We start from the raw sequence: 14368 nt of genomic DNA, 5'->3' as shown, positions 1-14368 counted from the left end.
TTAGCAGCCAAAGGAACAATCATGGATGTGAGCGGTCTCTCACCTGTGCACTTAGGTGAGAAACGTCCACACCGCAGATCGCCCTGAGAACTGCTTCAGCCACAACCACCACGCCCCCTCGCTAAGCCGCGAGCGCGGTGATTATTTATTTAAAACTGGCCTTTGCTGAGAGAGCTGTGGACCCTCTATACCACACACATACCATATTATAAGTAAGGGAGAAATACCAGACAGTCTGGGACAAAACTACTTGAGCCGTCTAGCCATGTTCCTATAATAAGACACTTCTCTGCTACCCTCAGCTCAACACATAGCCAAACGTGATAGTTTATTATGGAGTCTGCAAGCAGATAGTGTGGTACAATTTAGCATTTTGAAACCTTACCCTAGAACAGTCAAACTCTTTACTGCTTCTCTATATATAAATGTTCTCCATTGTATTAAGATATATTTACGTGATAGGAAGGGCTTAAATTGGATGGATTGACAAGGATTTGGATCCAAAGAGTATACCAAATGGAATAAATAGAAATAAGAATTAAGCTGAATGGCATACAGTGTTGAATAAAGTTTAGAGACTCTATGCTTTAACTGCTTAATGCCTTTGTGAGGCCTCCTCTGGAAAAATGAATCCATTTCTCCTTATTACAAAAAACATTTTAATAGTGCTTGAGAAATTTTAGACAATGTTTATTCTAGGTGTTTGGGGTAAAATCTATAAGGAGAGATTGAAGGATTTGAGCCTTTACAGTTCAACTAACCCAAGATTAAGAGGTGACATGATAGAAGTGTTTAAAATTATGCAAGATGTTAGTAAGGATGGATGATATTTTAAAATGAATTATTATTTCTGCACACAGAGAATCCTAGATGGATGGAATAAGTTACCAAGTATTGTGGTATATATTAGTGGTCTGAGTGTTTTCAAACATCAACTGCTGGAATTATGCTGAAGATAGATTATCACTTCTTTCTTGCCTAATGTTTGGCTGAATTGCCTGCACTTGTCTAAAGTTTTCATGCATTTCAAATAAATCCCTTTAAAACGTCTTAACTGTGCTACAGTGCTGTATTGACTTGCACTTGCTCAGAATGTTACAATTCATAATGCAACATTACCATACAGAAAGCTGGATTAAACCGTGAACATGGAATCTACATCATCCTGTCTCATGTTCTGTAGCGCAGTATCCCCATACTATAATCATGCATAAAACTTGATCATGTTTGCCTAAGAGACATCTGGAATTTTCCCCAGTAGCCTTATGGAGTACACATTGATAGAAAATTGTATTTTCCAGATGCTGCAGGTCTATGGTTTTATTGAAGAGCCAAAGTTACTCATTCATCGTACACCAGAGGGTATTAAACCAACTGCACTGGCATGTCATCTGAGAGAGACACAGGATGGGCTGCTGGTAGCTGCCACAGTGGCACTTCATGAAAATGGCAAAATGAAGCTTACAGAAGCAGACGTCTTCTTTAAGGTGTGTTACTTTTGCATTAAGACAATGTAGAGCAAATTAACAAATTCATTATATAAAGTAATTGTAAAACTAATGTCTTCATCATGTTTAAAGATAGTCAAGTTATTTCAACGTTTCCGGTTCAAGTACATTTCTCAGTATTTGGTAGTTTCTCCTGTTAAATGTAAAATTTCAATTTGTTTGCTATTTTACGTTTCAGGTGCTGTGCAAAGAAACTGGACATACAGAAAGTGAGCCTCAGTTGCTAGTTGATTTTTGGGAAGCACTTTTGGTGGCTTCAGCTCAGGAATCTATCATTCAAGACCTTCTTTTTAAACTGGTTTCAGTGTATATACATCGGATCTCTGCAAAAGAAAATCTCGGCATTAAACCTTTAAAAACAGCAGAAGACCTGGTATGTAATATTCACTTGATCTTGCGCATTAGGCAAGCAGAAACGTAACTTATTATTTTAATGCTTTTGGCTATTCATGACCCAGGCTATGATATGGATGCACATACCAGAGCCTGGGTCACCAAACTGGATAACCTCAACCCCTTGACTGTGCCTGTTTATGAACAGAATCGGTGGCGAAAGGCAGCCTTGGTAGAGCCTCACCCCTCCCAGGGATGTCTGACTTACTGCTGGCAATGTGAACCAAACTTTCAATCTGGTTTTACAGGAACCAAACAAGCCCAATACTCCATACTCCTGAAGCACCCTCCACAGGACACCCTATGGAATGCAGTCATATAACTTTTTCAAGTCCACAACATGTATAATTCTATGAACCCTCTAGAATCCTTGTGAGCATAAAAAGCGGACCTAGTGTTCTGCAAATGGCATGAAGTCTACATTTTTTTTCCTCTTGAATGCAAGGCTTGAACAACAGCCAAATTCTTATTTCCAGAACTCTAATATAGACCTTGACAGGGAGGCTGAAGATTGATCCCCCTAAAGCGCACACTCTGGTCCCCTTTCTTAAAGATGGAGACCATCACTCCAGCCTCTCTGTGAATAGTCACCTTATCGTGGCGGAGGGGATTGTGTGTCCCAAAGATCCTAGAAGCTACGTTGTTTTGGGCTCTGGTAGGGTCACCAAAGGCAAATTGATCCAAGGTCAGAGACAAAGTGCATTCCACATGTCTGTTATGAACAAAATTTAACAAGGACCTAGTAACCTTGCCCAGAAAAGGGAAACCAGGCCATGAAAGGAGGATCTTGTCATTGAGCATCTGGCGTTCAGGCCTTTAAGCATGGAACCTGGCTGGGCACAGTCCAAAGAAGCATCGTGTGTCCATCCACCAGTGGGCCCTCCCTGTGCTTTGTGGCCTGGGCAGCAGTCGAAAGCAAGTGGCCTAGTAGATCGATCCCTGGCTACTGAAACTGACTTTAAGAACATGGAATTATACTTGATGTGTCAAAAACAAATCAAATTAAATAAGTGTGGCAAAATCATTTATACAACCTGGACATTTCAGGAGCCGTCCTAGACAGTGCTGGCTGCCACACTATATGTGTGCGATGTTCAATCTCTTAGTGTTGCTGTCTCACACATTGTGGGTCTTCCTCCTTCTCCTCCTTCCTGGTTCTGTCTCTCCTTGCTAGTTTTTTAAAGCTTGTCAGGACAACGGAGAACACCCCTAGCCCATCTCTTTTGGGACCATATCAACATATGTACAAAGACATACAGTGGTTGGAGGCCTTTGCTTTTATAGATGTTGAAAGTCCTGAAAATGTCCATTAGCACTTGACCTTTCTTAAAATATAATGTTGCTATGTTTAAAGTTTTGAACTTTCTCTAAATCCTACTTGTCTGTAAAAGGTGTCTGTCTGTTCTTCTCACCACAGAAAAATCCTTTCCGTGAGAGTGCCTTCTATCTCTACTAAAACGTCCTTTCTGTATTTAATGTTAGACATCTTTAAAAGCCGCAAGTTTTAAAGCACTAAACAAAATAAAAGGGATTACAGTTTAGCTTTGTGAAATTTGGTTTATAATCCTTCACGCTTTAAAGCACACAAAATATAACAAAATCAGCTTCTTGTACCTCAGGTAAAAGACCTGCCCCCAAAAGAAATAGGCATGTAAATACCTGTGAAAGCATCTTAATGTAAATCACAGTGGTGGTCTTTGTAAACCCCAGAACTACCTTCCCCCAAACACATCATCTGCACAAGACGAGGAATACTATTACAAAGTGAAGTCATGTAAACCATGACCACTTCACTCTCTATGGGGATTCCTTTATGTACTGAAAACATGAAGTGGACTGCGTTACACGAACAAGCCTAGACTCACCTGACCCAGTTGCAGTGGTGAATTGAGAGACCATCATACATTCTGCTGCCCTTCCTCTCCCTCACTTTGTGTCCTTAAGCTCCTTTTTCCACAAATGTAAACCAGTGCCATCATGCCCGTCTTCCCTTCACTTAGTTATAAGAGTTAGAAAAAATGGAGTCGTGCTTTGTGTAGTCCTCTGTTCTACAGTACTTGTAATTCTGTGATGTTTTAGTTGAGTGTTCATTTTGCTGTTTATAGTACAATTGCACTTGGAGAATATCTTGTATGTGTTTATATTTTTGCAGATAAATTCCTCCACACACTATGGGCTTATATTTCCGTGGGTGACTGTCATCACCCCAGCTCATTTCAACATTGCCTATGAGTACCAGGAGGATTTACAAAAGCTGCAGGTGTGTGAGGACACCTTCACCTCAACATGCACCGTGTAACCTAAGGAGGGGACATTTCATAGGACTGCTGGAGTTTTATCCTTTTAAAATTTGTTAAGGAAATCCTCTTTAGGTTATAGTGTTACATTTAACTTCATTTTGTGAGACGAGATTAATATTACAGTTTCTCAGTAGACTTGTTTATGTGAGAACAGGGGTCCTCAATCACGGTCCTGGAGAGCCGCAGTGGCTGCAGGTTTTTGCTCCAACCCAGTTGCTTAATAAAAAGCACTTATTGCTAAAGTAACACTTCTGCTTCACTTTAGTGATTTTGAGCCCTTATTGCTTAATTTTGTCTTAAACGGCTATTTTAATTGCTCCTTATTATCAATAACATGCAAATGACAAGAGAGAGCAGCATTTCTCCATTTAGTTTATTTACATTTACACCTGTGTGTATTTATCTGCACTATTGGGTTTAATTAAATACTTGGAAGAAAAATGAAGAGAAAAAAGTGAAGGACTGAGAATTACTCGTCCATTTTAGCCTTCAAATCATTTGCATGATAGAAAGGGAAAGAAAATCTAGGATATGAGAATGACCTGACATAGCAGAGTTAATTTAATTTCATAGCTTGTTAGTGCTTTATTGGCAAGAATTGCTTTCTAATTAAGCAACCAGGTCAGAACAAAAACCTGCAGCTACTGCGGCTCTCCAGGACTGGGATTGAGGACCCCTGTGTGAGAAGAATTTTTCAGGTACAGTATTAATAAAACTGCATCTGGTAGTCTAGAGAACTAGTTTTAAAAGTTTATCTTTCTTACAGAAACAACACCTTTATCTTAAGACTTGTACGTGTAGTGAAGATTAAAGCAGAAGCAAAAACCACCAATATGACCCTTTATTCATCTAATTAGCAATTTCTTCTTTTTTATGTTTATAGTATACCAATAGACATACTATGTAGTAACATACTAATCTGAAAGAATTTTTCTTTTTCAGGCCTTGTTGTGTGGCCCTTCTCTAGAGGTGTCCTCAATATTCCCATTGCTGGAACATCTATCTGATAAAGACAATGCTGGCTTTAGCGTACATGTACTCTGTGCATCTAAACAAGGACAGTGTGAACACGCAATCGTCAAACTATTGGATACGTGTCCAGAAGCCATCATGCTTTATGCAAATCATGAGCTCCACCACGATAAGCAGGTCTCTGACAAACCGTTTACCTCTTGTAATATTTCTCTGTATTTCTGTTGGTATCACTGAGCAACCTCCAGTAGTTTTAGACACAGGTCAACACGTATATTTGGGGTTTTGACATGCAGGAGATTTTACTACAGGCGAGCAGTAGGTGTCAGACTGACAGTTACAATGTGTGATAAATCCTCCTAGCAAGTCCTTAGTAACATTGATTTTAATGCAAATATATCTCTTTTTTTGCATTGTGATTTTACATTAGTAGAAAATAGCTGTCAGAAAAAGGTATTTCATAAAATAAATTTACTGATATGAATAAATGTGTTGCTGTAAAAATGAAGTTATCCCGATTGAGAGTTACTTTTAATTATGTATCTCTTTGTCTTTTGTAGGCCCTTTGGTGGCAGAAACTTTTACCAGAACTCTGCGAGAGGATAAAATCCAGTGAAGACGAAAGTGACATTTTACTTTTTTCACTTAAAGGTACTTTAAAACAATTATAGTAGAAGGTGCTTGCAACTTAACTGTTGTTTCAGAGCGGTATGCAGCCTTGAACAAGTCAGATTTACAATACTCAACGTACAGCAGATAAAAGGGAATGCACCAAAATTTACATTCTTAAAATATATTGAAAATTTGAAAAGATATAATCATGATTTCCAGAATACACAACTCTTCTCTCTTTATTTCAACATATTCCACGCAAAGCTTGTGTTAAGACAAGAAATACCTGATCCAGAGTGTACAGTCTTATTAGTAAGTTAAAATGCTTCTTTATAGAAGTTATAGAAACACTATCACAATCACTTTGATTGTGACTTTTTAGTATCTGCCATTGAGGTGTACAGTGAACAGAATAGAAAATGGTTTTAAAAAAACTAAAATTAGAGGAATTGTGGGTGGTGGTTTATGAAGAACCATATCAGTACAGTACACCCCCAAAATTCATGGGGGTTATGTTCCTAGAGCACCTGCGAATTGTGAAAAACCACAAATTTTGGATGTGGTAAAAAAAAAAAGATGCCAATTTTTATAGTTTAAACCCTAAATATGCCCCCAAAACACTTTAATTTCAAACTCATCTTAATACATTATCTAAAAAACGAATGTAAAGGTAAACCAGTATACTGTACTGCTATGTATCCCGCAGTGCTAGAATGTAAAATACAGATGTTACCGCTATATGTACTGTAATTCATGCAAGCATGTTTTCATTGCCAGAAGTCTTAGAGGGTGCAGGGTGTTTCGGCGACATCTTGGGGCTTTAACCCTTAAACTGCCACATACTTTAGGGTTAATGCATCCCAGACGGCAAATGCTTTTTGGCTGTACTTTAAGTAAACGTCACAATTCACAAAGAAAAATTGAAATTTTAATGGAACACTTTTTTTTATGCAAAGCGCATCACAATTACTGCAACACTGATCATTTAACACACTGCTAATGAACTGTAAAAACTATTTAAAAACTACTGGAACATTGTGTACAAGGTGCAACTGACACCATCAGTAAATTACAGAGCCAACTGCGCTTGAACTGGCAGCACACAAGCACACAGAGGTAAGCACTGATGCTTGCACGCTATTCTAGTGCAGCGGCTCAATCCCAGGGACAGTAAGGCTGCAGTGCTGCAGGGTGTCACGCTTGGGTCACAGAATTCCACAGAAATACAGGAGATTGTAGAGGCAGGGACTTTATTCAAACACGTCAGACAAACATGTCTCTTTCAGAAGTAAAATGAGCTCAGTATGCAGTTAGTTCTCAATTAAAGAATAGACAAACATCATAGGGGAGCACAATGGGAGCCGGACCCCCAACAGGAGCAAAGGATGTCTGGGGGGAAGAGAGAGAAACAAAGTAATCATCCAAAAAGGACAGGTGCTGTTCAGGCTTTTAAGCAAGCGTAGTGTCGCACCTCACGAGAAGCATATCATGCGACAGAGCAGCCACAAGTAAGCCCAGCAAGTAAGGGAGCAACGTGAAAGTAGTCTATCAGCATTTTTTGAGGAGCGTCTGTGTCTTCTAGGGGTGCGTTCAGCCCCCCTGTTCACAAGGGGCTGGCAGTGGTCATTAGCTGACTACTCAATGAATGTACGGCACTGACTGATCAGCTCCTGCCTGCTCACAAATGGCACTGAGAAACGACTATAGCCGGTTGTGGTGGTTTAATGTTTAAGAGGAACAAAACAGAAAAAAAACATAAGAACACTCAGCTGGGGATGCATCACAGTCAATCAGCAGCAAGGAGAAATGAATAACGCTGTAGCGGTCCTGTGCCGCTTAGATTTACACCATCAAGAAGACGGCAATTTATTTATTTTTATGGTGGAGATTCCAGGGACGTACCCAGCCTTGGCCCGACTCACACTCACTCACAAACAGAGACAAAAACAAAGCAAACCAGTAATCAAACAGCAAATAATGTAAAACAAAAACAATGATACCACCCCTGTTCCCCTTACGGCGATTACACATTAAATACAACAAAGCGCAAACAAAACACACACAATAAATCATGAAAAACGATCATGAAAAATGGCAACGAATGAAATGTAATGATGAAAATAGATAGTCCAGAGATCCGCACGTTGAATGGGAATGTAAAGATAATCTTACTGCTAGTTCCTGAAATGGTGAAGATGGGTGGACAGGTTCAGGAGCGCTCCTTTCTTTGTAGGATGGCCATGAATCCACTTACATTCCTCATGTACACAGGCAGACGGTAGACAATCCAGACCCCAACCACGAAAAGATCCAGGACAAAACGAATAAGTACAGGTAACCCAACATAAGACAGACAGACAGGAACTTGAAACACAAATTACAAAAAATATTTTTTTGGTTTTGGTCACCAGCCCCCTTTATAAAAGCCGCACCGATATCCTTTGACCCAAACAGCCCCAGCACCCTCAGCAGAAGACCAATCAGAGCCATTGCAAGGTCTGCTGGGAGTTACAGTTTCAAATTCTTTTGGCTACTTTCACCATCCCAAGCCGTGTTTTCCTCTGCAGTTGTTTCCTTTCTCTCTACAGTACTGTACTGCCATGAAAAAAGCCATAAAAAATTGTGGAGGATATTTGCGGTATCCACTAACAATTATTAGATAGGTTCTAAGGAAATATCCACAAATGACTGAGGCCGAGAACTCTGAACCATGACTTTGCGGGGGTCTATTGTACTGGGAAATGTGTGTTGATTTTTTTGTCATTTATGAGTTGTTTGTTTTAATGAAACTCGTCGCCTGTCAAGGAAAATGTGTACAGAACTCCCTGCGCTAGCAGACAGCCACCACTGTATTTAAACCAATATGACCTGAGCATTCTGTGTTTACTGATAGCAACACATCCAAAGTGATTCAGTGATGCTGAGGCAACATGCTTCAGTTTACAGAAGACATGTAAAAATTGAAAATTTACTTGTGAAGAACTACAATGTCCAGCAAAAAAAGAATAATCTGAATTTGCTATTGGTTCCACAGATATTTTGTGCACTGATGCAGTAGACTGGTATACAGCACGGCCATGTCTTGAGTTTGCTTACGTTGGTTAGTTGTATGAAAGGGTATATAGCATTTTCCAGAAAAGATCTCTAAATGATAAAACAGAAAATAAAGTGTTTCCAACCTGCACTGAACATGAAGGGTATTTAAAAACAAAAACATTTCATACCCTTCTTCTGAATTAGTGAATTTGAAGGTGTAGGTTTAATATCTCCTCTCCTATTTGACTTTCAAGTACCTTAAAATAATAATTTCTATAGAAGATGCTACAGTATATGAAATACATTTTGCTTTGCTGATAAACTGCTGTTCATGCCTTCTTCCCTACAGAAACCTTATCAGTTATTGCTATGGAACTGAATCCACTGGATTTTCTGTGCCTTATGCCAGACGACGGGATGGCAGCTTTTTTTTTGCCCTATCTCTTTGAATGCAGCCAGAAGAGCTTAATAACTCAAGGGGAGTGTAACTGAGTAGAGGGTCTACTGTGGCAGGCCGGAGATGACAGCACTGTATGTCTGTTCACCAGCGCCTGCACCACCTTACTGAGCCCCTGTTTACGTGCAGCTCTGTTCAGTTTAGGTCAGTGCAAAGTTAGCTTTGAAGTATATTTTCAGAGTCCTATGTATTATTACTGTAATGGAGTGACCAAACATACTTTTGTAGATTCCACTACTATTTTTAAGTCTGAAATTCTATTTATTTATATCTATATAAGCTAAAAATATCAATGGTACAGTGTATGTGTGTGTAAAAATAATATTAAATACTGTATGATTTCTTTATCTCATCGTAACAGTAAATGTTCAGAATAACTACAAACAATATTTAATATTGAAAAGAATTTAAATTCATATGATCTGTATCTTGTCATCTTTTTTTCCTATTTTCCATGAAATCTTTTTGTTCGCAATTCCAAATTTAAAGATACATTTTACTAAGGTTGTCTTTATTAAATTTAGCAACACATTAAATTCTGAGCCCTTTTCAAAACATGTGCATGCCTTTAACATTTTAAGTTCATGAATTGTATTTATTTTTGTATTTGTACTCCTACCACATTAACAAACTAGTGACTGTGCAAGATGTCAAGTTTTTTTGGGGTACTCCCCAATTATTGGCTGTCTAGACCCGAATAACACTCATTTTAGGCCCTTTTTTAAACACCCTTATAATAAACAGCAAAGCAATAGGTGTCTTCAGCAAGAAAAATCAGGAGGTCTTGAAGTTGAGAAGGCCACATCAACCAACCCAAGGTGTTCATCCCCTAAAGGGACATGATAAAGTATTGGCAGTACAGGCGGGTGGAGTTCTGTTTTATGCTATGTCAATCTTGGTGATAATGAATATTTTAAGATAATATTGTGGCATGGTGGTTAAGACTTTGGACTTTAAACCCTGAGGTTGTGGATTCAAGTCTTACTACTGCCACTGTGTGACTATGAGCATGTCACTTCAACTTCCTTTGCTGGAACAGCAAAAGAAATGTTAACCGTAAATCATGTTGCCTTAAACAAATTATAAATAAATAAATACCACTGGTCCCAGCCATTTAAGAGCAATTGCAAGAAGGTTAAAAGTGACAAATGACAAACATACTTATTTTGACAATTACCTTGTGAATGAATAACATTTAACTAACCTGTAGTTAACTGTTATTTATTTTCACAGTTAATTTTTGTTATGCATGTATCCCAATTTTGTAAATTACCTTAAGTCCTCTTCCAGTTAACATAGTAACATTCTCGTAATCAATCAATCAAACCCAGGGTAACAGGTAGCTTTGAGCACAAGAAAGGAACAACCCTGGACACGCTGACAGTCAATGGCAGTGCCAACACTGAAGGCTCAATGTACAGTGTGCTGTGGTTAGGATGTTTCTAGAAACATTACTGTCTGCTATATTAACAGAATAGTGTGGATAGTTTGTATATGGTAATAAAAATCTTTATTTAACAGTACATGTACTTTATATAGAGAAGAAAACATTGTTTATCAGAATTTGATTTTGTCATTTATTATTGTGTAACAATACATCATAAATGGGAATGATAAAAGTCTAGTTCAGTTTGAATTTGTGTATGCTTGATCGATTTATAGATAAATTGGAATACTTTTTGAGATATGGAAAACACCAATGTGTTTGTGCTTAGCCACCTTTCTCAAAAAGACAGAAGGTTCCAACACTTGCGTACACTTGACTTTGCACCCAAACCATTGGTGTCATTCTTACCAGTTTTCCCAAGCTAAAGTCCTTAAAATAAAATAACAAAACATATTTTGAAAAAACGGTTTATTTGTGCTTTTTAAAAATAATACAGAAAAGCTGAAAATGTTGTTCCGAGATTTATTATCTGGGAAAAGACAGCGTTGATAACAGAAGCCAGCCAAATGTGTAGATTATCTAAACAGAATGAAAAAAAGAAAACATTTTGTCACTTTTAATTAAAAGTTATTTTTGGCAAAGTAGGCTTAATCAATATAGTGTTTTAGTTTTATAAGTGTGCTATGTTGTCTACTTATGCCATACACATTGAGTTAATGTGCTCAAATATTCCTAACATTAGGTTTTTGGAGGAAGAAGAAGCTACTCTTTCAGTTTCCCATGCTGTTGCCACTGGTACCTCTCCCAAGTTCAAGCTTTATTAGTTACCTGCCAGATATCATTGCCAATACTTAGAAATTACATTTCCTTATTTTTGCTATTTCTTGGTCCCCTCACTTTTGATAAAGAGTTTTGTTTATTTTAAAGCAGTTACATATTGAAATGTAGACACTGGTCTAGTAAAATGTCCATTCGCAAAGGGCTCCTTTATTAGTATTTGGATGTATGTGCAACCATCATCGCTTAGTTAATTTAAAATGATTATAAAGGAATTATAACAAAATGAAGTATTTCTACGCACTCCTAAAACATGCACTCATCCATCTTTCCTGTCAGCATCACAGTCATTTTGCAAGACAGAAACTTACTTTTTTTGCCTTCTCTCTTCTTATCCAAGTTTTTCTTTTAAAAATGATTTTATATTCGTCAAAGTGCTCTTTGATTCTGTAAAGAATGTATATGTCAGATATTCATATCCAGACTGAAAGCAGTACAGTTAAGAAAGATGTTTGGCACATTATTCAGGATTTTCTAGCACAGTGCATCAGTTTTAAGTCTCCCATGTAAACACATTTCAGGGCTTTTTTTTCATAGCCCATCTGCATTGAAAAGAACTGCCAGACCAACATTTAGACATCTCCTTGTTATCTATATGGTTGTTTGGAAAAGATCTTTTTAGAGCTGCAGTAATTTGATTCATGAGTTTGGTAAATGTCCAGGCGACGTCCCCTTTTCGTTTGGCAATATGGCTTAGGAGCCAAGGAGCTGCACTTGTAACAACAACTCCACTGCAGGTTCTTTTAGTAATTGATTGTACCTGTCAGTACTTCAGTCATGTATGTTATGTTCTGGCCTATGCCTCAACACTTGCTTAGGCTGGTGGTAATGTATTATACAACCCCAATTCCAATGAAGTTGGGACGTTGAGTAAAATGTAAATAAAAACAGAATACCATGATTTGCAAATCCTTTTCAACCTGTATTCAATTGAATACACTACAAAGACAAGATATCTAATGTTCATACTGATAAACTTTATTGTTGTTTTGCAAATCTTCACTCATTTTGAATTTGATGCCTGCAACACGGTCCAAAAAAGCTGGGACAGGGGCAGCAAAAGACTGGGAAGGTTGAAGAATGTTCAAAAAAACACCTGTTTTGAACATTCCACAGGTGAACAGGTTAATTGGAAACAGGTGTTTGTCATGATTGGGTATAAAAGGAGCATCTCCAAAAGGCTCAGTCGTTCACAAGCAAGGATGGGGCGAGGTTCACCACTCTGTGAACAACTGCATGGGCAAATAGTCTAGCAGTTTAAGAACAACGTTTCTCAATGTACAATTGCAAGGAATCTAGGGATTTCATCATCTGCTGTCCATAATATCAAAAGATTCAAAGAATCTGGAGAAATCTCTGCACGCAGGCGGCAAGGCTAAATACCAACACTGGATGCCCATGTCATTTGATCTCTCAGGTGGCACTGCATTAAAAACCGACATCATTCTGTAAAGGATATTACCACATGGTTCAGAAAACCATTGTCAGTTAACACAGTTCGTCGCTACATCTACAAGTGCAAGTTAAAACTCTACCATGCAAAGCGAAAGCCATATATCAACAACACCCAGAAACGCCGACAGCTTCTCCGGGCCCGAGCTCATCTGAAATAGACTGATGCAAAGTGGAAAAGTGTGCTGTGGTCTGACGAGTCCACATTTCAAATTGTTTTTGGAAATCATGGACGTCGTGTCCTCCGGGCCAAAGAGGAAAAGGACCATCCGGATTGTTATCAGCGCAAAGTTCAAAAGCCAGCATCTGTGATGGTATAGGGGTGTGTTAATGCCCATAGAATGGGTAACTTGCACATCTGTGAAGGCACTATTAATGCTGAAAGGTACATACAGGTTTTGGAGCAACATATGCTACCATCCAAGTAACGTCTTTTTCAGGGATGTCCCTGTTTATTTCAGCAGGACAATGTGAAGCCACATTCTGCATGTGTTACAACAGCGTGGCTTCGTAGTAAAAGAGTGCGGGTACTAGACTGGCCTGCCTACAGTCCACACCTGTCTCCCATTAAAAATGTGTGGCGCATTATGAAGAGCAAAATACGACAACTGAAACCCTGGACTGTTCAGCAACTGAAGTTGTACATCAAGCAAGAATGGGAAAGAATTCCACCTACACAGCTCCAACAATTAGTGTCCTCAGTTCCCAAATGCCTATTGAGTGTTGTTAAAAGGAAAGGTGATATAACACAGTGGTAAATATGCCCCTGTCCCAGCTTTTTTGGAACGTGTTGCAGACATCAAATTCAAAATGAGTGAAGATTTGCAAACAACAACAAAAAAGTTTCAGTTTGAACATTCGATATCTTGTCTTTGTAGTGTATTCAATTAAACATAGGTTGAAAAGGATTTGCAAATCATTGCATTCTGTTTTTATTTACATTTTACACAACGTCCCAACTTCATTGGAATTGGGGTTGTATGTACAAAGACTGAAGTATATGCTGCAGCTTGTAACAATGATGCCTTAATCCTATATAACCCTAAAATGGACCAAACTTGAATATCTCCAAAAAAAGGCTAATTGTGAGGAGCTTTGTTTGGGCCCCTAAATATACAAGCATATGTGGCACTATCACTGAAAACACCATCATTGTTAGACTACAGAGTGCTCCTTATTGGTTCTAAATCTACACTCGCTAAAGTTAACTGTACTTCCATTTTAATTAACAACAGTAACAAAAACACCTCTTCTCAGGTTTAAGAGCCTGGGAGTCATTCTGGACCATACCCTCTCTTCTTCTTACTATATAAGTAATGTTTCTTGGACTGCTTTCTTACATCTACGAAACATTTCTAGACTTTGTCCTGTTCTTACACAACACAGTACTGAAGTATTGGTTAATGCCTTAGTC

The 14368-nt window shown here is 38.4% G+C and overlaps 2 protein-coding genes across 3 annotated transcripts in view; one reads left to right on the top strand and one right to left on the bottom strand.

Annotated features, from left to right (window-relative positions):
• hps3 (HPS3 biogenesis of lysosomal organelles complex 2 subunit 1) overlaps positions 1-12384 on the top strand; it is a 42487-nt gene extending 30103 nt beyond the window's left edge. The window contains exons 12-18 of one of the 2 annotated variants that reach the window (XM_039758172.1): positions 1302-1487; positions 1687-1717; positions 1814-1881; positions 4054-4161; positions 5144-5350; positions 5734-5824; positions 9171-12384. In XM_039758172.1, the coding sequence (XP_039614106.1) occupies positions 1302-1487; positions 1687-1717; positions 1814-1881; positions 4054-4161; positions 5144-5350; positions 5734-5824; positions 9171-9313 (834 nt within the window). In that variant the 3' untranslated portion in view covers positions 9314-12384. Of the gene's footprint in view, positions 1-1301; positions 1488-1686; positions 1882-4053; positions 4162-5143; positions 5351-5733; positions 5825-9170 lie in introns of both variants that reach the window. The other variant, XM_039758163.1, reaches the window with a different exon arrangement.
• Positions 11117-14368, bottom strand: part of LOC120532278 (ceruloplasmin) — a 52880-nt gene continuing 49628 nt past the window's right edge. The window contains exons 19-20 of the mRNA XM_039758149.1: positions 11814-11889; positions 11117-11244 (exon numbers count right to left, since the gene is read on the bottom strand). Coding sequence (XP_039614083.1) covers positions 11834-11889 — 56 coding nt within the window. The 3' untranslated portion in view covers positions 11117-11244; positions 11814-11833. The remainder of the gene's footprint in view (positions 11245-11813; positions 11890-14368) is intronic.

Source organism: Polypterus senegalus, chromosome 1 (genome assembly GCF_016835505.1).
Source record: "Polypterus senegalus isolate Bchr_013 chromosome 1, ASM1683550v1, whole genome shotgun sequence".
Classification (NCBI taxonomy): Eukaryota; Metazoa; Chordata; class Cladistia; order Polypteriformes; family Polypteridae; genus Polypterus; species Polypterus senegalus.
This window is presented reverse-complemented; position numbering and strand designations above follow the sequence as displayed.